The 24,749-nt window shown below is 40.8% G+C and overlaps 1 protein-coding gene across 1 annotated transcript in view; it reads right to left on the bottom strand.

Moving 5' to 3' along the window:
* Positions 1-22,847, bottom strand: part of ano3 (anoctamin 3) — a 42,180-nt gene extending 19,333 nt beyond the window's left edge. Inside the window, exons 1-6 of the mRNA XM_006789179.3 lie at positions 22,580-22,847; positions 8,878-9,084; positions 2,096-2,226; positions 1,816-1,971; positions 1,624-1,724; positions 1,409-1,453 (exon numbers count right to left, since the gene is read on the bottom strand). Of these exons, the coding sequence (XP_006789242.1) occupies positions 1,409-1,453; positions 1,624-1,724; positions 1,816-1,971; positions 2,096-2,226; positions 8,878-9,084; positions 22,580-22,625 (686 nt within the window). The 5' untranslated portion in view covers positions 22,626-22,847. The remainder of the gene's footprint in view (positions 1-1,408; positions 1,454-1,623; positions 1,725-1,815; positions 1,972-2,095; positions 2,227-8,877; positions 9,085-22,579) is intronic.
* Between the last annotated feature and the right edge of the window lie 1,902 nt (positions 22,848-24,749).

Genomic DNA, 24,749 nt, shown 5'->3' with positions numbered 1-24,749 from the left:
ACGGTTAACCTCTTTAATTTTCTACTGACTACAGTCTGTCTATCATATGTCATTGTGTTAGTTTATGGCTACAACGCAGTCAGCATTTAAGTAGAATAAAACACTAAAGCGGGCACTTATACTGCAGTTAGTGTGTCAGGTCCACTTAGCCTTGTTCAGCTATGCTAATAAGCTGTGTTCAAAACAGCAAAACAACAGCAACGACAACACTCCCAGCATGCTCGGAGTTTAATGGATTGAAGCGAACAGTCCTCCACCACCAGCAGTATCACACTTCACTAAATGTTACCTTTACAGAGCTTAACAAAGGCCCTTTCATAGCTCAGACATTAAGTGTCCACTTTGCTGTTGCTCAAGTATCATTTTAGTTCTTTCTCATCAAGTGAGTAAAGCCATTGAAAAAATAGCTTTCAAATGTTATGCATTTCTCCATAATGTTAAATAATTATAACAAATAAGCCATGACTAAAGTTAACAAACATTTTGCTGCATGAGTGAGTATATATTTTAAAGGAAATATTGTAAATCAATATACTTGACCATCAGTTGAGAATCATTTGCATTTAATGAAACCTATGGCTGTGCGTGACTCACTCACGAGTGATTAACCACATACCGATGATCTATCCAGCAATTTGATGCCACCTTTATATGACTGGGAAAATAAGTTTGGTGTACAAAAATATAAGAACCAGGTGTTTTGATTTTTAGTATGGTGTTTTTTAAAACAGTGTTCTACCACATTTTCTTTCAGTCTCTGGTTATTTCTGTCTGCTTTCCAGTGAGAAGAGGAAATGGAAATTTGGAGTTCTTCACAGAACTTGGACAACACTTGAACACCACATCAAAGCGCAAATGTGGCTCTCTAAAAATAGCATGCAAATAAGTCTGTGGGGCTCCATTTTATCTTTTATGAAGAGTATTTTATAGAAAAGCAGTCAGAACTGGGTGAGCTGCTTTACTGGACCTTTAAAAACGTGCTGTATCGTAAACTCATTATTTTTAAATAAATAAAAAAGGGCATGTATTTGGAAAACCTTGAAAAATTAAGTACCGCACTTAATCAGTTAAGAATAGTAGTTGATGTTGTTAATTATTGTTAAAAGCTTTCCTTTTCAATTATTTATTGCAACTCATCTTTACTGCATACCTTCCAATTTTAAAATTCCAATGTTTATAAATGCTCTATATGTACAGTACACTCAACTTTCACATACTTTATGACTTTGAGGGCTGCAAAAGGACAAAAACAGGCTTACTCAATCTTCCACCGTCTCTGTTCCTCACAGACTCAAAAATTCTGTCCATCATCCAACTTACTACTGAATCCCTCAGACACACCTATGCCTATGGATTTGATTAGAGACACAGATGTATTCAGAGTAAATTATTCCTTAAATCGACTTACCTGCCCAAGGTTTTGCTCTTCCAGTCTGTAAAGTAGCATTTTTTTCTTTAATAACAGACAAGAATATAGGTTAGAAAGACTGTGTAAAGTTGCTTGTGGCTTAAAAAACAACAACAAAAACATCTACTTTTATGTTTTTTCAGAGTTAAAAAGTTTATTTATTATTATTATTATTATTATTATTATTGTTATTATTATTATTATTCTTTATTTACCTGAAAGGCATTCGGATATTCATCTGCTCAGCGTACTTGCAAAGCGTGTCCCAGGTAGCATGGATCTTCACAAACATGATGTCGTTGTTCGTCAAGGAAGGCTTTCGAAACAAAAAAGGAGTGCAGGGAACTGAGAACAAGGGAGATTTAAGTAAATATTAAAGCAACTAAAAGTCTCCCAGGTATATTTACCTCTTTCTCCAGCATCAGACCTTCAGCTCGTAAATTCTTCTCAAACGTGCACCTCTTCTCCACCTGTGGGCTCGACTTCTTATAAACCAGGATGTAGTCGATGCGCTTTTTACCATCTCGGAAAAAGAGCCCGGATGAATCCGTTGGTTTCTTTCTCTGGAACAACAAAGTTTTATCCAAAACAAAGGACTGCTTCTCAGTGTGCTAATGCCAAAATAACTTGGAACATCATCAGTTTACATTTTGTGATGATTCAGGTGGATCAGTGAGAGTGTGTTACCTGAACTGAATCTGTGCGGGCCTCTAATTTAGCACGGGTGACAGGCTTGTGCAGCAGAAATGACTCGTCTGCCCTCGTTTCACACGTACTCACTTCAGACTCCTCCACAAAGTGATCCTTGCCATCCTCTGCTGCACACAAGTCACAGCAGGACCAATAAAAACACTACCGAACTGGTAAGAAACAACTAAGAGTACCTGAAGTGCAATAGGTCTTTGTTCTTGCTAAAGTCAATATTCTCCCTAATCTGGCTGCCAACGCTGACATTAGCTCTGAGCGAAATAAAAATCTAACTTATTTAAACGTGGGTGTCAGGTTGAAAACGGCACCTTGATGCAATTTAACAGATCCGAGCACCGACGTTTAAAAAGCCCCAATCTTATTTCCTGCCTTGATATGTGCAAACCAAATAACATTTTGTCCAGCCCACACAATATAAACAGTAAATATTCTGCTATAAATTCATTTTCTAAATGTTCCAGCGTTGCTTTTTTTTGCCTTGCTGATTATTCCTCTGCAGCAAAATGTGTGTTAGCTTTTCAGCTCACCATTTTATGAGGGCAAATGTGTTTGCTGTGCAAAACAAAGTGATTTATTAGTCTCAAGAAATACTTGTTGTGTGGGTTGTTATGACACAATCTAAACTTCATAATACAAGCTCTGTAATTGCGTGACATGGGAGATGAAGCATTTCACAGCACAGCACAAGTTATACTTTCTCAGGTACATGTGACAGCTCATTAGCTAATTTCTTCAGGCAGCTGTATCTTTACCTCCTTATCAGTGTAGTGTATTGTTTGATACTGATGTGCAGAAACCAAGTATAAGAAATCCATATTACGAGAAGGGTTCTACTTCTATTTCTGTAGCTAACCTTACTCCTGTGACCTGGAGCTTTCGTCTGGATTTCTAGAGCGATCAGAATGAGCCAAAGCTTCAGTGTTTGGGGAAAAAAAGCAGCATAGGGTTCATTTATACCTGCTGTGCCTAACAACCTCCACATGTTTTCAGCTCGCCTTCACATGTGTCAGATGTCGAATGCAGGGAGGTTATGGAAGGAAATATCTGTTCCCCAGCACAAACAGGATGAAACATTAATAGTATTAAAGCATTTCTTCCTAAGTCTACAAATCTAGTCCAGAAAGAGGAGCTAAATTGACTACCTTCTTTACACCTACTGGTGTACACAGTTTGTATACAGTTTGTTTTAATTCTCTATTTATACTCACTTTATTACGTACACCCGCTCAACTGCTTGTTAATGAAGTGGGGCAGGTGTAGAATGTGCCTTCTGCTGAAGTTCAAACCAAATAACAGAAGGAGAAAAGGTGATTTGAATGTGGCATTGTTGTTGGTGCCAGACAGGTGGGTTGAGTATTTCACAAAAAGCTGATCTACTGGGATTTTCACATACAGTTGTCTCCTGGGTTTACAGAAAATGGACCGAAAGAGAGAAATATTCAGTGAGCAGCAGTTCTCTGGGTGGTGATGACAGAAGAGAATAGCCAGACTGTTTTGAGCTAACAGGAAGGCAACAATACCTGACTTAGCCACTCGTTACAATCAATGTATGCAGAAGAACATCTCTGAACACAGAAAAGCATATGGACAACACAGAAAGTCACTGTTGTCAGCTAACAACAGGGAACCGAGGATATAGTTTGCACAGCCTCACCAAACGTGCACAAGAGAAGACTCGAACAACATTGCTTGATTTGATGAGTTTCAATTTCTGCAGGAGTGTTGGGAAGGTAGGCTCTGAATCTATCATAATCAACATGAAAGCATGGATCCATTCTGCCTTAAATCAGTAGTTCGTGCTCATGGTGGCATAATTTTGTGGAACACTTTAGGCTCCCTTAGTACCGACTGAGCATTGTTTAACCACCACAGCCTGCCTTTTATGACCACAGTGGATAAATCTTCTGATGGATGCTTCCAGCAGGACAACACATCATGTCACAAAACTCAAATAACCTCAAACTGGTACAACGAGTTCACTGTGCTCAAAACGCCCCCACAATCACCAGATCTCAATCTAATACATCACCTTGGGGATGTGTTGGATGTTTCGAGCACCTTTATGAATATACACAATAATGAATTAAGGAAGCTCTGAAGGGAAAAGGGGGTCCACACTCAGTACTTTGTAAGATGTACCTAACAAAGCAGCTAGTTTAAAGTTTCCCCACAATTAAAGTTAATATTTGTAGTTTTTTTTAATCATTTAGAAATAAAAGTATTGTGTTGAAAAATGACTGACGTCTGGCTAATATTTGGTGGTAAAACAAATCCGAAAGGAGACGAGATGTCCAATCACACTGTGAAACTAATATGAATATTTGAAGCTGATCAGTTGCGCTGATTCATGAAGAGGCTCAGAAGTAAAAAGCGAGCAGATTTATCCATTTTATTTCACATCTGGAGAAAATATCATTATAATACAGAAGAGCAGAAATACTTGCTACTTAATGTGATGTTAACTTTCAAAACCTTTTTATCTTTAAGGGGGACCGGTTATGTTTCTCCCTGTTTTCTGTCAGGTGTACTGTTACAGGGGGAAGAGAGGTAAAATAGCTTCTTTCTGTGAGTGTATTAACTGAGGTGTTGCACCAAGAACCAGTCTGAGATAAGTAAGGATTACTTTGGACTGTTAATAATGCGGAGTAGAGTCAAACAATAGACGTAATGTAGAAAAGCCTGTGTTAGTGTGAACTACATTACCCAGTGGCCTCTGGGCTGTGATGGGATTCATGGGACTTCTGAGCTAGATGGCCTTCGTTCGTTCCTGGGCTAAATGATTGAGGAGAGAGCTGCTGGTAAGGGAAGCAAATAGCCCATCCTGTATTTGTTGGGGATGGTGTGCGTCACATAAACAAACCACACCATAGCACCCCCCCCCCCCCCACACCCCACACCCTCCTACTGTATGCCATACCTCCCTGTACCATCCATCTGACTGCCAATAAACTCCACCTGTGGTAATCTAATCCCTGGATGTCAGCCTCTCCTTCTGACCGAGGATAGTTACTATTGCAGCACCACCCAGCATTAAACTGACGTACACCATTCTGTACAAAGTGGATAGCCTGCCTTCTCCAGTTTTTTGATCTCCTCATTGTATGTCTGTGCTCTGCTGGGGCCCTTGCATAGCCGACGCTCATTGGCCCTCAGAAGAGCCATGACAGTTTCTTGAGGTGCCTTCACCCGAGGAAACTCCCTGCGGCGAAGCAAGGGAGTAGCATATTGGTGGACTCCCTCTACCTGTATGCGGACCGTCCTTGATTCAAGAATGTCGATTGTCTGTAATGAGAACTCATTACATCCAGTACAGTAATGCTCTGTCTCTTCACAGAAAGGGTAGTAAGGCTTGAAACGTTCTCTTTTCTTCTGCATCGCAACAGCCTTTGGACCTGGATGGGCCACAGCAGGTGGTTTGGTGTCTGTGGTTTCAGGTCCATAATAAACAGAGGCCAACTTGGGTTTGTGTTTTGTTTCCAAGTGCCTACTGACTTTCCCCTCCAACCAGGGCTTCTCTGAGGCATACAGCTCTGTGGCCCGTCGGGAGACCTGCATTGCTTGGGTCTTGTGTTCCAACCACTCGGCTAGATCGTAGAGGGTATAATTGCGATTTGATCCAGGCCGCAGGATCCCTCGGTTAAGGCAGTACTCTGCAAAGTTATCCTGATAACTCAGAGGGGGTTTGGTGAGTAATCGGTCTACGTGGGATCCACAGTGGAGTTCACTCTCTGCCACCCCGTCCATCGTGGTAAGCATCCCCACTAGACTGGCAACTGACAGGGAAAAACCTTCAAAGGCTTGTGAGTCACCTGGTTTTATGTGTGGTGTGCACAGGATGGCTGTTCACTCTGTACCAGTTGTCTTGGCTGACCATACTTCTGCTCAAGAGCCCTCATTGCACTAGTATATGGAGTTGGGTCATGGATGTAGCGTTTAGTCACTTGGAATGCACTTGGGAACTTCAAGTGATCTAGCAAGATCTGATACTTATAATCCTCGGACAAGTGCTTGTGAGGCCCAAGAACACTATCCAGTCCTTTCTTCAGTAAGGCAAAGTCACTCTCCTTCCCAGAACTGAAAATAGTGAGCTTGGGCTTAGGGAGGCCATAGGAGGATGCAATCAACATTTCCAACATACTGGGTTCTGAACTCGCGTGGTTTGCTGCTGGGGGCATACCTGGCTGAGGTCTAAGCTCCTGTGCAGATAGCACAGGTTGGAATGAAGCATATCGAGACTGTTGAGGCAGAGGGCGAAGTGGGGGGATCCATGGCTGGAAACCCCGAGTGAAATCCTCCTTTGCAGTAGAAGGTTGCATAGTGGCCGGCTGAGCCACTAAGGAAGGGTCTGGTTGAGGTGTCTGCGATGGCACAGGAGGCCCAGACATCTGTATTGCCAGTGGAGCTACAGTGCTGGCTACAGCAGGTGGAGCAGGAGTTGCTGGATGCACTGGTATGAGAAGATAGTCAGGACATGGTGAAGTGAATCTCGGGGCAGACGCCCCCTCCTGAATTGATTCGGGCTCCCTGGCTGTAGGATTTGGTGTAGAGACAGCTGAAGCCATTGGTTCTACCTCCATTAATGTCCCCTTTGGCACTGGAGAGGTGAGCTGCTCAAGTTGCTGCACACGTTTGTTAAGGTTGCAGGACTCTGCTACAGTCACTTGCAGAGATCACATCTGATGCTGGATATTAATCAGACAATCCTCCATTCTTCGCCATCTTATCTCCTCCACATCCGGCCTCCTTGTGTAGTGGGAGTCTGATGGTGCCATCATAACCTCCTCTGTTAGATTGGGTGACAGCCTTGGCCCACGGGTATGGTAGGACAACTCATAGTCCACCAGATGTCCAGGGATTCGATGGATCCTGCTAGGACGGGGACTTCGTGCATCATCCTGATCTCTGGAGGCAGCCATGTCATGCAGGTGCGGCATATCAGGCTCGAAGGACCAAAGTGGCTGCAGGGTTTCTTGAGCGTGCAGTTGTCACCATTCTGTACACGTAAGGAGGTGGAATAATGAGCAGAATGTGTCCCTTTAAGGTGAAGTGTGATCTAATTGTCTTTATATAATGTGGCCACTGTTCAAGTTCTCATTCAAATAAAAATTGTGTGGATTTTTATGCCTGTAGTTCCTGTTTCAAGGTGCGATAAAATGATAACAATAGCAGTAAAATATAACCCGCTGTACATTTTCAGTTCTCTATCAGTTTGTCTTCCAGCTTGAGAACCACTGAAAAACATCTGTCACTTTCCACAGGTGGGAAACTGTTGATGGATGATCTTCCTTGTTTACCAGCTCCTGCTTTTTGCTCTGTCTACACTCTCTCCTTCTGTCTGCACTCTGAGCCAAAAAGGACCTGTTCCTCACACGACTATTTCCAGCACAGTGTCAAAGAGACGGTTTACACCAAAATAGAAACACCTCGTGCAGACAGCGTGAAATTCTTATATCAAGTCCCACTTTTGCACACTGCACTCCGCACCAAAATAACAAGTATGCAGACAAAGGGCATTTCAAGGTCAGGAAAATACCAATATGCTGAAGTGCTGCATGCACTAGTTTTCATGCTGTGAAAAAATAGCACTCTCACTGTCTGTGGCCTCTAAATATTCTTGAAGCTGTTAATGAGACAGAGTAATTTTCCTCTCCAGCAGGCACATCCGTGGTACTAGCCCATAACAATAATATACTGTATTTATATTACCAGCATTTTCCCACGCTATCGCATTCCCTCGGAACGTGCTCTGAGCAGCTGCAACTTTGCGCAGTGTTTTCTAAATCTCCTGCAGCATTAACACAATCTGTTCCATCAATATTACACACAAGCCTTAAATACCACCATCAATATAAAAATCTGTGTAGTGACCAGCTCAATTCCTGTTGAACCTAAAGTTCAATACAATCAGTCCACAGTACGGAGAAAATAATTAAACATGCCATTCAGACAATGAAAGGCAATAATGGTGAAAATATTTAAGAGGCTTTTGTTTTTTTGGAAATATTGTACAACCTGTGATGTATACAACAGAATTACTTCACAGAAAAAACTTACACTGGGGGAAATAATTCTTTAGGAAGAGGAATGCTGAGTATAAACCCAAAGAACACTATCCCCATCAAGCATGGAGATGTAAACGTTATGTTTTTGGGCTGTTCTTGTGCTAGAGTACGAGATAACTGTACGTCACTGTGGGGCCATTAGACGGGGCCATGTACCATAAAATCCTGGAAGAGAACCTCCTTCCCTCAGCCAGAACTGTTGGTCTTCTAGCATGACAGTGACCCAAAACATGCAATCATACCACCAAAAAACAAACGAGTGACTAAAGAAGAAGCACATTGAGATCGAGATTGAGAACTAGATCAAGAAATTATTTCCTCCACTGTATATTTATTAGGAGGCCCTGTAGGTCATGATCGCTGGGGATCTTTAAAAAAATAAAAATAAAAAAAATAAATAAATAAAAATAAAATAAAGCTTCGTCAACAAAAACAATAATTTTAATTAAGTTATTTTTTTCATTTATTTATTTTTGGCCAGCAAAGAAGAGCAGAAGTCACAAATTAAAAGCAAACAAGACACGGTGATTAAACCTACAGTTGTATGATATTGTAATGTTAAAGTGTGCACGTACTTTCATGGTGAGCTTCAATATCTCGCAAGATCAATTTAAATTGATGTAGGCGCTCTCTAATAACTGAAGCATCTCGTCCACTAATGGGTATAGAAAATGTGTGAGTTACTGACAGCGGACTGACCTGTCTGTGGGGGGAGGAGGCTGCAGGAAGTGCTGATGCTCTGACTCAGACCCTCAACCTCTGGTTTAGGCTCCGGGCTCAGAGGCACAGACAGGAAGTGGTTGAGGTTATTTGGATGAGTCTGACTTTGGGCCAGGCAGGGCAGACTGCGGCGAGACGGCTTTAGGCTCTTCTCCTTCAGGATCTCGCTGATGCTTGTGTGCATGCCTGAGGAAAAAGAAACGGAGGAAAAGTTCATGTCAATAGTTGCTTAAAAGAAAGAAGAGCAGTCGGAAATCCCAGTTTGGACATTTGATGTTGCATCAGTTTGGATAATTCTTTAATATATCCAGCTCTTCTGGTATGGGTCAGCCAGTTTTATATAATATAATAAACACCACATGACTGGATTATCTCTTTAATAAAGCAGCTGAAGTCAATAAACAGTAAAATAACACCCCTGGTAAGATGTTAAAGTAAGAAGAACTTGACATGCTGTACATCAATTATAGCAATAATGAGTTTCTTTCCGCTGTTTCCTATCAGGCTTCCATCCATTGTCTTAATCATTTATCCAACCAGGGTCACAGTGGGGCTGAAATCTATCCCAGCTGACATTAGGCAAGATGTAGGTTACACCTTTAACAGCTACATCACATGACTAACAGCCCAATTCAGAATCATTTAATTAAAGTGTTGGTCTCTGGACTGTGGGAGGAAACCAGAGCACCCATAGAAAAGCAACACCAACACCAACATGCAAACTCCCCATGGAAAGCAGATCATGAATCATCACTGAGGCAACACGAGAGTTAGTCAACCTGCTACAAGTTTATATAAAATATTCATCTTATCCTTTTACTTCCTTGCTTGTATCTACTTTGCATTCACCATTTTTATATTTGCTTGTATCTTACAAAACAGCATATATGACCAGTAATAGTAACAACAAAACATAAAAAAAACTGAGTGCCCTGAAATCACGAGAGGGGATGAAAAAAAAAAACAAAGGGAAGGAGAAATCTCTGTCAAAAGGTCCACTTTTTTATGGGCTCCACTGATAATGTCTGTCCTTCATAGTGCATTAAAACCATCAGCACGCCCTCATTTCCATCAAATGACACACTCCAGTACCTCGAGACCAGCAGTGCCTTAGCACTCCAACCGCCTGAACAAATAAACATTTAATAACATTAACTTGTTCTACACCCCGATTAGCTTTGCGCTAACAGAATATTCATCACTGTGACGATGAACTGTAAAGAGAGAAGTTAATGAGAATAATGAATGGCCATCAGTTGAAACAGAACACTGTAAATGACCTTCAGCCTCAGCTCTGCAGCTCCTGACTTATTTATTAACGAAATTAAGGCGTTGCCTTTAGATGGGAACGTGACTTCTTTTCACATCCAGTGATGAATTCACTCACTGACCTTCCTGAAACATTCAAGTGAAACATGAATTGATCATTTACTCTCTGTACAGTGAGGGCCCGAGCTGCAAGCTGTTCAGTAATGTCATTTTCATGACATTGAGCTTAATGGGATTGTCATGGGTAGGCACTGTAAATTAAAGAGGACGTGGCACGCAGTGTTCGTCGACCGCAGTCATCCTTATCCTTCCATCGTGCTGCAGGTTAAGCATTTAAACCTGTGAGTGTTATGCTGAACACACGGTCATATATGAGATCTTGAAGAAGATTTTAATTCATTTTCGTGTTTCTCACCTGTCTTCTAGGCCACACTTTCTATGGTTTAAAAGCAGGAAGGACCAAACTGACCCCTATGTGGTGTGGGCTTTCCTTGATGACTTAACGAGGAGGAAAGCTTAGAAGCAGCTGGAGACCAAGTTTCCACTATTAGCATGCTTAATATCGTTTAAATAAAGTCTGGTAATGAAAGAGCACCGCTTTAAGTTAATTGATTCTTTTTTTCTTCTGGACTGGGCTGGTCTGCACAATCTTAATAAACAGATATTTACATGCGAATATGCAGAATTTACAAGATGCTTGGTATCAGACCTGGTTTCTGTTTAGAGTCTGCATGTAGACTAAATTTAAATCAGTAATGAGGTTTAAGAAGGATTTACATGTAGTTTTTATGGATGAAATAGAAAAATGTAGGAGTGTAAAAAATAAAAGGTTTGAATGGATTATTCAGAGTTTGGACTGAAGCGAGTTATGTAGAAAGCAAAAGAGGGATTGAATTTGCTGATATACAATCTGAAATCCATTTGCTGCTGCATGACAACAATTTCGCCTCTTATAAGATTTTTGAAATCATCTGCATTTGTAAACAATGACTAATGCACACGGCAGGATGTCTTGAGCCAGACATCCATTTTTTAACTATCTGGAGATATGCTGGCAACACTGGAGTCTGAAAAATTTGCCTTTGCCCCGTAGGCTAAGGCAGCAGACTGTTTTATATAAACAAGGGTCATTTTGGCAAATCAGGCCACAGTGGCTGCTCTGCCAAGGGCCCAACTTTAAAAGGTTATAGCCCGGTGCAAAGTTGTATGTTATAGTTTCTCCTTTTAAAGTTTAAAGCATCCTGTTGCTCTTCATTATTTACAGTTAATGAATTTAACTGTAAATGTGCAGCATTAATCCCCAGCTCCAAAGACAAAGGGGAAATAAAAAAAAAAATGCAAGCTTCGAATCGGAAACAACTTAATGACCCTTGATGCTTTTAACATTCAACCAACCATCACGGGATTTTTCAGCACTGTGAGTGAGAATAAAGCAGTTTAATATGCAAGCTTGTCGGCCAATCATGGTGTTCGTTCCCCCAATAACCCCGCAGATATGAGATGAATGAAAGTCGTAAGCTATAGCTAACATCTACAATGAATTACTAAAGTGAAAAACGTCAATGCATTAAAGCAAAATTGTGCTTACAGCTTAAAATCCACTCCATTCGGGAGCATCGATTAATAATATATCTGAATGGTCAGCAAAAACACGACATGGGGAAGCTGGAAATTATTTTTTTGTTTCCATCCTGTAATTTGTCCTCAGGCTCATAACAACATGGGATCACAGAGGTTCCTCCTTAGCACGCTTAACGTTTCAGTCAGTTTCATCAGAGGCATTATCAGAGAGAGTCATTACATGCAGAGACTGAAATCCGTGGGATAAATCAATTCAAAAGTCAGTTGTAGAAACCTTATTTTGGGGAAAAGTTTAACTGAGCAACTAAGTTCCCAGAGGCATTTCAAGATGGCAAGACTAGTGACAAGACTTGTTTCTGGAAGGACTTTCGATATTTCTTATCAGCTCAGAGCTGTAGGTTGTCAAGCACTTGTTCTGTAGGGAGACTTATTGTGACAATTACATCTGCACTGACATTTAAAAAGAAAACAGAGCTTTTTCGGTCCGGTTAGGAAAAAGGCTCAGCGGCGTGTTTTGCTTTATGACTGGAGTAAATCATTGAGAGCTTAAGTGGCTAGAGGCCTAAAGTGTACTGGTCACAGTGGATTAGATTAAAGAGTGGCTGTATCCTTATACAATGTAACTGTCCAATAAGCTGACTCTGTGTTGAATCTCTTATGTTTATGCATAAAGGTTAAAAAAGTCAAACAATGTCCCGATTATTTTAAAAGACAGCAGCAAGACTCAACATGTCTGAGATGATACGTCAGAGCAAAGTGAGCTAATTGGTCTGCGGGGGCACTGCTTGGTGGTCTCAATGGGTCCTCAAAGTTTAAAATAGACCCACAAATTGGGGTTGGTGTTGTGTGAAATTGCTTCAGTGGAAATTGAGATGATTTAGAGATGGAAAAAGCACCATTCAAATCAGACTCTGTGGATATTAGAGATATAATAATAGTTATCTGACAATCACTGGCCTGATCAATAATATTGGCCCAATTTTGTCATGTAGGATGAATCTATGTTCTCTACTGTCAGAGCATCTGAAGACGGTGCACCGTGTAAGACATAAATATAAAAGGGGTTCATCTAGTAATGCTTAATCTCGCTGTGTTCTGGCTTAAACTGGTTTGAGGAGAAAGTTAATCCCGTGTGCATGCTCGGACTGTGCGTGCATGTGTGCACGTCCGAGTTTTGTACGGGACTCGCCCACTATTCAGAGAAAAAGACGCTCGCTGTGAGGTGATAAGGTTAAAAAACACCTCCAAATTCTCTCTGCATCAGCATACAACAAAGTCTCTAAGACAGTTTCTGTGCACTCTCGCAAACACCCACTCAGGCTCATCTGACGTAAAGCTGGACGAGCTTCAGGGAGGGTCATGATCTGGGATTTGGATCTCTTCTGTGCAGCTTGTCCATGACGGTCTTTTAATGTGCGATTAAAAGGATTTTTCAGGTCTGTCCGTGTGTGTGGGTATGATACCATATACATGTGCCTGTTTGATTGTATACTGTGTACTCTATTACTGCCTCCAAATGTTAGTGACAAATGCTAAAGCCAAGAAAGGAGGATGATTATCAGATCGTTATGCTCCTCTTGATTAATTCTGTCATAATATGATAAGTCTGGCGTACGCCTGACAGCTTCACAGCACTGTGTCTAGGTGTGAATGCAGCGATTGTACTCTGAGCCAGCTGGAAGAGCAAGCGGTTGATTTGAAAAACAGTAAGGATTTGATGATCAGGTACAAGCAGTGAGATATTAAAAACAGTGCGGTGAAACAGACGTAAAGTTCTGCGGGATGTCACTTTGAGTCACTTTTGTCCGCTATCACTGAAAAGGGCTATGAGGCACTGAGGCTTTATGTGAAAGGATGTTGCACAAAGAGAATTCAGGTCAGTGGGCTGTTTCCCATCATGCCTCCAAGTTTCCTCGTTTTACCTTTTGAATTATTCATCCTTGTTCTGCTTATAACACTTTCGCTGTCACAGCTTTCAAATTAGGAACACTGCATCAAGGCCTTTTCAAACAATGCTGGGGTTATTGACACACTTGGATTGTGTCATCAGATTACAAAGGAAAAATATTAATCAGACCAAATTACATTTAAAAATTAGATTATATTCATATTGATTAGTTTACATTTTCATTGCATCCTAATATAACACTTTTTACATTATCAAAGCGAGTCACTCCTCCATGCTGGATCACCATTATTTTCTTCGTGATGTTTAATTAATATATATTTTTTCAAGACACACGGTGATTTATAGATAATTGAGTTTTTCATTTTTTTTTTCTCTATTCACATTTGACACACAATCACTTTGGTTAAGTGCTATGTGTGGCCTCCGATGAAAAAACAGCAGGAGTATCTCAAAAGGAAAATACACTTCACCCGAAGGCACTTCTTTTATTTCATCTCTAAAAGCAAAACAAAGTAAAACTCAGACCAGACGTCAGGCACTGGATAAATGCTGTCAAACCCTCTCTCTCACAGAGAGTTGGTCAGAATAGAGATTGAAAATGTGACGTCATTCAGGGGTAAAACCGCAAAGAATTCTGGGAACTCGTGGCAAGAAGTACTAGCGCACGCAGGCTTTCAATTGAAATCAGTTATACAGCGATAAAAAGAAACACAAAAAATGGCAAGAAGCTGTTGTATTATTAACTGCAATAGCCGGTCGCATGATAGCCACGGAAAGCCAACGGGTAAAGAGATGGGTTGTTATCGGATTACGTCGTTGAAGAGAAATTGTTCGAGCCATGTTTCCGAAGTAACAAAGAGGCAACGGATGGCCTGGATTGCAGCCATTCAAAGACAAAATATAACGTCCCAGAACACTCCAGCTCACATGTTAGTCTGCTCCAAGCATTTCCACAAAGGTCAGTCTTCTGTTGTAGTTAATACGTCATTTTTCATAACATAATTGGTGATATAGGTTACAAGCAAGTCTGGCGCTGAACAGAAATTGTCGCGCTATGCTCCTTTGTTTATTGTGCATAAATAATGAATTGTCCTAACAGAATATTGTGTTTTGCTTCTGTTATTGCCATGGTACATTGACAAAAACATATACTTTTATTCACAGGATAAAACAGGTTTTTTGTATCACTAATTGTCCAGTGCGATTACAGCGTACAATATTATTGTCTCTGCTACATTTCTGTAACGCGTACCAGAAATTATTTCCACTACTAATTAATTACCGTTGAGCTCAAAGGTCCTATTAATGAACGGTTAACGAATGTGTATTTATGAAGACGATTTGTGAGACTGGTAAACTTATGATACGTACAATGGTCTTTCATTCTACACGGTGCATTTCATGGTCCTGTACCCATCCGTCGGTAAACAGTACCTGGGCATGTTGCAGTGACCTGAAGTTACTAAACTTCATGAGTGTATGCACTCACTCCAAGAACCGTATAATTATAAATATGAGCGTGGTGAAAGCTGGGCAGCATGCTAACGTATTTTGTCCACTCTGTGTGCTCGTAAGGGTCTGACCCTTTTACTCCTTTGATTTTTTTCCTCGTTTCTTTTCTTTGACTTTTCATCAAGTCTGTCTTTGTACGGACCGGCATTGTTCTCCTCCGTTTTGTACATACCTTTTTTGGGGGGCAAAGAAAAACCAAGAATTTATTGGAACCGGAGAATGAAAGTTTTGCGGTGCTGCAAATGCTTGCATTTGATGCGGTACTTGGATTGTTTTGCCACGAGTTCCCGGCATGCAATGCGCGAAAGTCACGTGGTCTGTCAGTCTCCATAGATCACTGGAACCGTGAACATGTAACCTTGTTTGTGTTTTTTTTATGATGAAGCTTTCTTCTTCTTCTTCTGTGAACGTCCACATTTATTTTCTAGGATGTGAATTGTTTTTAAATGTCAACTCAATGATTTATTGGTCAAAATTGGATAAAAACCCTGAATAACCAAGTGTGGTGTGTACTGTTATTGTAGAAATATTTAAAATATCATGTCACATTTGACCTTTGACTTTTCATCTGAGGCCACTAGATTGATGTGATGGTCAAAGTGATAATACTGCTATATACAGCTTTTCAAAACTATGTTTCTTACTGCCGTTCGACAGCATTCTTAACCTTTGCTTGTTTGGGAACATTTAGAAAATGATGTTGGTATATGGTGTTTCTAAATATCACATTCAAGGATGCATTTTATACACATTTGACCTCTGACCTCACTTTCACATTTCACATCTGTGTTTCTTTCAAAATACGTTATTTTCCTGCACTACTACAAAGAAAACAAATATTCCCTTAAAAGTAAACAATACCCAGAGAGTGAGCTGCCCGGGGGAGATTCGCACTCTCGGAGTGTTTCTTGTTATCATCATCACCATTAATGTTATATTTTACTGTACTTTCTGGGTGTGTGATACTTCATGTTTTTCTTATATAATAAAATCTTGACAGAATCAGTTCAGATTATAATAATGTGACCTGAGTGCTCTCTCTGCTAGCTGCTGGGACAGACTTGTTTAGAAGTCTGTGTTAATGTGACTGATGTTGTCTCTCGAGAGTTTGGCAGCGTGTTTCAAAGCCCACGTGATTCTTAACTGTAGCGTTTAGCTTGGTTTAACTTCAAGAATAGAATCCCTCCATTAAAACAGACATACGGAAGTGAGGCAGCAACAAGAAAAGCTTTTTTTTGATTACCATAATAAAATGGCCCTGAAATAACAATCATGGCCTCTCGCTCACCACCACTGTGGCCTGGATTAACGTTTGTGACCAACACAATTAGCTTTTCCTTCAAACACCTCACAAAATAAATAGTACGATTCTAGATGACTCAAACCTACTCATGCATAGGTTTGCAGGATCAAGCACCATCAGACTTGACATTTGCAGTAAAACGCCGAGGCAACAGCACATGGGAATGAACAAATGCACCTCCTCTAAGGAGCATAAAGTATGTAAAAAAACAAATATGATCGAGGTCCGAAAATCTGCAGGCTCACATCAAGTACGGGCCTGTGAGCAGACAGAATACTCCAATATTCCAGCCAAGTGCACGATGGGGCCTCTGTCTTGTTTTAAAGACTTCACGAGGTTCAAAGAGCCTTTCAGGGTGAGCTGTGAAGGGAAATCACATATGTTCATTATCCAACTGGTTCTTGTTCATCCACATCCGGTGAGAGGACTTGCTCAGTGTCTGCAATATCCTGTACAAGTCCACATGAAAGTCCACAGTTTCCCCCTGGTGTCAGGTAAAAGCTTATTTGAACAATACTTGACATGAAGCCTTGCCACAGTAGAATATATTCTGAAATCATTTGAAGCACTACCTTGCCCAGCTGCCTCCATCCTCCTATCAACTGGAAATGATCCTGAGTGCAATGTCAGAGTGTTTTTGGTGAGTAAGACACTGTCGATACTGTAGTCACCTAACTGCCTGCTAAAGTTAAAGGACACAGATCTACAAAAAGCCGTTTTGCTTGTGAACACTGGAACACAATGGGTCGAAACTCTCTGCATTAGGGTGGATGATGGGGTGGAGTGACTGGTAACAGCTTTCAAATCACTGCAAATTTCTGCATGCAGCCCTATTACTGTACTCAGCTATTATTATCATCATCATTATAAGGTTCACATTATATTTAACCTGCTATAGTTTCATGTCAGCATCCTTGCGTATAAATAACTGACACTTGCTACAGAAACCTGTCTGGGCACCCACGCAGAAGTTCAAGCTCACGTCTCTCCTCTTTGAGATGAATGTGCGTCTGGAGAGGAGTTACACTGATCCATCATCATCATCAGGACAACAGCAGGAGTGCAGTTTGTGTCTGCTGGCTTGATTTGAAGCTTATTGCATTTGAGCCTTTGCAGAAATACACGTTCATCCTCCGTCTTCACCTTCAAAAACTAGGCAGGTGTCAAAGAGTCTGCTGTGTGTGGGGATTGCTCATTTTACTGATATGAAAACAGAGAGGAAGACATGCAGGGAAAAAGAAAAATAAAGAACCGAGCATGTTATGACTTCACAGTGTTTTAGCTGTCCGGCCGATGTATCCATCCACAACAGTAAATTAAATCATTCACCACTGTATGCGAAGGAGGCTTTCCCGCTGGTATAGCCTCTATTCTTTGTTATCATGCTGTGAGTGGGAAATAAACTTCAAAATGTGTGTGTGTGTCAGCAGTTCTGGTGAGAGTGTTGTTTGCGTTTTTTTGTGATACACCCCCAGGGATGATGGCGACAGTTACTGCTGATCACACAGGGGGGCGATATGATGATCACACTGTGGAAAAGATTGCCCAGACCTCAGGAACACAATGACACTACGACCACAGACACACATTTAAGTTACTGGGAGAATGGCACACAGGTTTGAAGCACAAAATGATGCCATCTTTAATAAACCAATACTTTTTACGTTTAAAGACCTGCTAACACTGACTGAAGACACACAGATTACCACATTTCTTTTTCATACACAGTAATGACTCCCCACTTCCAGATGATGAGAAATTAAGTCTTAAAACATTGCTGAGTAAAGTCTGGAGAGTCTTCGAGTCTTGTTTTTCTTCACAGCATTTAAGATTGCCTTAACTCTAAGCTTCTAAAGCTTAATGCTTCATCAGGCATTGAAGATGTATCACCTCTTGGAAAGTTCATTTAATTAGAAGGACCTGAACAAGAGACATAACACATAGAGCAAGGGCACTTTTCCCATTCATCCGTCCCTTATCAGGCCTAGCCAGTAAAACATGGTGTGAAGGCTATTCTAATGATATGAGTCATATGAGAATTTTGGTGCAAACAGCTTCCTTGAACGATCTTAAAAGCCATTAGATGGCAAAGAGTGGCGGATGGTTTTCAGTGCACACCTGCCAAGTGATAAATCCACAGCAGAGTGCAATAACGCATCCCTAAGCTTGATTTAACACGCAGCAGTATTCAGTGCATTTATTCAGCTGTCATAAAATTGCCGTTTTGGCGACTCTGTTGTGCAGTAATAATTGATTCAGCCCTCACACTTTTTTGTGTGTAATGAACCGTGTGGTTAAACAGTGGCATTAGGCTACAATAGCTTTAAAAGCATTTAAAAAACAAGCAATGGAGCTAAAACTATATGTCATCTGTTTGAGCAAGCGACCCATATGCTGAAAGGCTGCAGGGGCCTAGGCCTGCGAGTCTATCACAAAACAATTACTATTTGCAAAATAAAGGCTCAAATAAGGGCTAAAAATAAATAGGATATATGGGTCGCAATGACTTTAAGTCTTAAGGTCATATTTGAAAAATGCTGAACTGCTTTAACAGATATTTTATTTCTTCCAGCTCCCTATTTAAAAATGTTTCCTGCCCAATAACTGTATTCTCAATTATCAAATTTTTTCTATTTCTCTATTTTCTGTCAGTGAAGTTTAAAGACTATAAAAGGCCTCAATCCTAAAAAATCAGCAGGTCTTTATAACCTCCGTCCATATTTCTTGCACCTCACTGCTGGTATTATAGCCCAAAAAGTGTCAAATATTCTTATACTGTTCCTGATATTTGGAGAAGAACTTTTGTGTTACCTTTACCAAAAGGTGGTGATCCCACTTTATTAAATAACTATCGACCCATTTCTAAAGTTTGCATCCCAGCTAAAGTGCTTGAGAACCTGGTGAATGACCAATTAAAAAAATACTTGGTCTCTAATCAGTCTGGTTTCAAAGAACAACATAGCACGGTCACTGCTTCGATTAAACTTTTAAATGCCAACAGCAAAACACTTTAAAATACATGAATGAATGGTTTATGACATTTATAATTAGCTCCACGGACACGTCTGTCAGTCACGTGCAGTTGAGCCGGACAGCCTGACCGTAAACGTACCTCTGCACAGATGGCACATTTTTACCCACTGTTTACACAATTCAGGATCCTATTATACAAGCCTGGCAGGACCTCTGGGTTGCATCATTATAGGAGATTAAACATCCTCTTTCTCTTCCAATCTGCGTTCTCATCGCTTTAACGTCACACTATCCACTTATGCCTCCGATTGCTTCTGATTCCACTACATGACAGGATTTTCTGCAAAGCCTCTGTTGCATTTCTGCATACACACCTGAGGAGGGAATGGATACAAGCTAAAGGATACAATATGAAACATCAAGCCTATATTGTACAGAGTTTTGGTTTGGTTTAAAATGCCCAAATGCTCAGACTCTGCGGGGGTTTGTGGATGTGATTAAATATGTTTTGGGCTCCAGCAGAACTTCTGCCTGCATTGTTCTTATAACCTAGCAACCAAACAAGCGCCGACTATTTAAGGACTGTGAAAGTGTTAAAGCTGCTAACTGCCAGACAACACACACACATGTGCGCACACACATAGAAGAAAAGACTTGTTTTTGTTATTTTGTTAGTTTCAGCCAAGCATGCTGAATAAGTCATTGTACATAAAACTGATGTCTGCCTACTATCCTACAGTAGCCTGTTTAAATATATAATAGACAGATAATAGTATCTGTTCTGATATTAGTGTCTGTGGCTATAAAGTCATCTGCCTGCTTGCATAAGAGGACAGGTGGTCAGCCCTGGACTGTGCAAGCAAAGGTTTATGCACGTGTGCATGCACACACCACAACAACAAATACACAAAAAGTTCAACATTTACTGTAGAAAAATGCAAAGAGAACACAGCCTCAGTCCTACAGATGCTATCTACCACTGACAAGCACTCACAAACATCAAAGTTACTCCCTTTTAAGCTAATGAGGGCTTCTGGGTTAAAATAAATAAATAAATAAAAAAGCAACACCCATGATGAAGATGAGCAGAATATCATCTGATATAGAACATACAGCCGTCTGGAAGGACTACACACCTCTCACCAAAGAGCACAACGCTATGTAGAAGCATGGAGCTTAGACTTAAATCTTTGATTGAAGAACCAGGTTACCTTTAAATTTTTATACGCTTAAAGCAAAAAAAAAAGAAGAAAAACTTTCTGCAGACTGTTCAGGATTTCAACGTGATCCACCAGCATGCTGCAGACAAATCTGACTTCATGATCAGTCTGCCAAAGAGCATTTGAAATTCACTCAAATCCTTGAAAGCACAAATCAGATGAGTCATTTTTGCCAAAGACTAACTGTAGCTGTGCTTTTTTTTGCTGTTCATATCACCCGAGTGAGATATTTTTGAAGGCAAGATGAAAGGGACATCTCTTCTGTTAAATTTCAATTTAAACTTTTTGCTGCAGGAACCCTACTAAAGCTTTACAAAATATTCATATGGTGAAACAGCATTTCCAGCTCCAAGCCTTTTAATGCATATGGTGCAATTGATTGTGTTCCAGGAAGTGCAATATAATCGCTGAGTTTTGCTTTAGCAGGTCTTTGTGAGCCAAAATTCACCACCTTCGCGTTTATTTTAATGGTGCACTTAACAGCCACTGAAATATTGAGTGGGTCCTCTGGGTTACAAACTTTAACATAAATCTGATATAGTCCTCTGGAGAGCTGACTGAAGTCACGAGGTCATTATTCTGAGCTTATAAAATTTTATAATGTAGGATTTTCTCTGATGCATCAATACAGAAGGAAATAATAACTGAACAAACGAACGATTTGCACGATTAAACAAAGAATCCAAAATAAACCCAGAGAGGTGAACAAGAGCAGCCTTTCCCAGCAGGGCATCCCCCACTCATGAGGTCGAGGTGCTCGGCAATGTCTCATCAGAAGCCAGGGGATGCACCTTCCCATCTTCAGCTGGGTACGCATAACAAAAGAGGTAACTGTTCCCCATTTATTAGCCTGGCTCAGCATGAAAAACAAGCTCTTTCTTCACCGTTTTTCTAAATTTAGACAGCAAGTACCACAAAGCATTGAAGAAGCACTAATTTCCCCCAAGGAACCCTACTTAGGGTGTAAAATCAATACTGGCCCAGCAGTGTAATCAAGCTGCAGTTAGAAGCTGTTGTATGTGGCACTGATTTTTGGGTTTTTTTACTCACAGATTTGCAGCAGTGTGCAGACACGAAGTAGCTTTCTTTTACAGAACAGTTTGTCCTGTGTGTAAAAAGAGCACCTGTCCAAAATGCAAAACAACCAACAGCACACCAACATGGAGAAATTAAATCTGACTGTTTTTCCCTCTATTTTGACTGCATTACAGGAACTTTTAACAGCTTCATTAAAAAAAACGACTGTCAGAAAACGCTGAAGGAAGCTATTCCTCGCAGGTTTCAGGGCACAAACATATCACTTTGTCACAAACTATCTGGCATACTTCTGAACAGATCTGAACAGAATGGTTTTTATTTATTTTTCCCCTTCAAAGCACAACTGAATATTAAGTTTGGTTATTACCTTCTTGTCCTACTCATTCATATGAGCATGGATATGAACACAAGTTTAGAAACTGGGCTATTTTTTTTGTATGAACTGCGCAGAGATGTGTTTTCTCTGAGAACCCGCAGCTTTCCACTTAAATCTACCAAACGTGCTTCAAGTTTCAAGTTGTTGATCTTTCAAATTGTTTTACATTACTGATCATTTTGACCTGTACGGTTTTATTTAACTGGGCTGGACCTTTATAATAAAAACGTGGGTAAGACTGTCGGTGCAACGTCAAGTAGCGGACAAAATACCAAAAGTGCAGGTTTCAGAAACAGGCTTCTTCCCAGGAGGACGAGGCTGCAAAGCTTCCAACTCTGCGTCACACTAACAGCAAGTGGAGAGACCATTACCTCCGAGCACCACTTCACACACAAACTGTTCAACAAGAGAAAAAAAGTAGCCACACTCGTCTAAAAACAACGACAAAAAAGAAAATTACATCTTGACACCTTGAATTTCCCCTGACGTTATCCACAAACCTTTCTGCTGCTTGAAGGACTGGATTGAGCCCGAGTGGTGCACCATGGCGGCGTTCAGTTGGTTCCCAGCGCAAATCAAATTCCGTATTTAAAAAACGCAAAACTGCGGAAAACATGGGAAACTGTGGCGGGGTTGTGTAGGTGTTCCCTCAGCTCCCATCCTGCCAAACGAGCTCACTGGCGATGCGCAAACGCCAGCAACACCTGTCTCCTCTATGCAAGCTCCCACCCCCCTACCCCAACACCCCCCTCCGCTCCCCTGTCGCCACCATCCACGGCTGTTGTCATGGCGACGGGAGGTAGGGGAGGTCCTGAGATGGACGCGTCCACCTCCTGTCCTCCTCCGTGCTGATTTACTAAAGCTGCGGGAAATTACCACGGACAGCAAATTGCAAATGGACCGTCGACAAATTTGATTTGCTCTCCAGTTATCCTCCTGCTGAAAGCTGCACTTATCAAAACAGAAAAAAAAAACCCCACAGCCGTGGACCCAGTATTAAGTTAAATATAACGCAGTACAGGCTACTGCTTCCCAAATATCACAGATAAAAATATGTAATGATGGGGACGTTGTTGTTTGTTCTTATTAAGTTGAATTCACATTTGAGACACTGCAATCAGCCTTTTTATAACAAAACGAAAAATACGAAAATGTAAAAATACTCTCTTTCCCTCTCTAATTTTCTCAAGCCATGGGACCGTGGCTCAGGGGGGTTGGAAAGCGCATCTGTAACCGGAAGGTCGCCGGTTCGATCCCCGGGCTCTCTGTCCTGGTCGTTGTGTCCTTGGGCAAGACACTTTACCCTACTGGTGATGGCGCGATATGGCAGCCTCGCTTCTGTCAGTCTGCCCCAGGGTAGCTGTGGCTACAACGGTAGCTTGCCTCCACCAGTGTGTGAATGAATAGTGGCATTGTAAAGCGCTTTAGGTGCCTTGAAAAGCGCTATAAAAATCCAATCCAATTGTCTTTTATCTTTGTTTTCTCGTCAGTCAAAAATGATTTCAGGTCTTTCAAACCAGACTTCATTTCCTCTGCCTTCTGAATGAGGTGTGCTGTTCTACCTGTGTCAACCAGCTTGTGGGGGGTTTGTAAAGGGATGTCCAATCCATTATTATTGTTAGAGGAAGCTGCACTCATCTACAGTTAGGCTTTAATTCAAATTTTTAACACTAAAAGAAATAATAATAATAAAAAATAACTAAAGGCAAAAGAAAAAGGTCTGTAAAGTCAATATCTCAGCTCACACAGGCCTCACAGAGCCCAGGCTGCAGAGGCAGGGGACCCCGACAGTAAATGTTTCATCAGTCATGAAAACTAAAGCTGAACAGGGCACCATGTAGCTGCAGTGCACTTTGATTGCAGACTATTAAAACTGGAGGACTAATAGTGCACTGCACAAACAGAAATCCACTTAAATGAGAGATTTGTTGTTTATTGCATATTTGGGCAGTGAAATACACAACAGTGTATATTTCATCAGGAAATCATTCTCTGCTTCTGCATGTTAACATTTTTGTTTTCACCTGCACTGCTTTTAACAGTGTTAAACAGTTATATTACAGTTATGTGGAAAATAAAAAGTGCAACCGCACTAATTTCTAGGATATTACTATCATATTTAGTATAATTTAAAAATTCATTGGGTCCTTAGCAGGTCTTAAAATAGGGTGAATACAAAATTAGATTAACAATAATACTTGAGATATTACACTGTGCCATTATTTCTTTAACAAACAATAAAGCAAAATGCAGTTCCTGCATTTTTAGGAATTAAGAGGGTAAGTAACAGCCAACTACTACTATTCAAATGCAACTGTTAATTGACAGCAAATCAAACAGTAAAGTGTGAGTACCTCTATCTAAGCAGATGCTTTGATAGTTGAGTTACAAAGTTGCTTTTGAACAAACCAGAAAAATTCTGGATGTGTTTTGGAGAGATGACACCACCGTGGAGATGTTTGGCCATGATGTGCCACATTAAGCACATTAAGGAGTCCTTCAGTTGACCATGATGCCCTCTGTATACCAAAGAATTCTAGAGGCAAAGGTGAGACCATCTGTCTGACAGCTAAAGCTTGGCCTAAACCGGTTCATGCAACAGGACATTGATGCCAAATGCTTGGCTTTGTTGTCATGTGTTGAGATTGTATTTACAGAATTGTAAGACCA

The sequence above is a fragment of the Neolamprologus brichardi genome, chromosome 7, assembly GCF_056152115.1.
Source record: "Neolamprologus brichardi isolate AB-2024 chromosome 7, ASM5615211v1, whole genome shotgun sequence".
Classification (NCBI taxonomy): domain Eukaryota; kingdom Metazoa; phylum Chordata; class Actinopteri; order Cichliformes; family Cichlidae; genus Neolamprologus; species Neolamprologus brichardi.
This window is presented reverse-complemented; position numbering and strand designations above follow the sequence as displayed.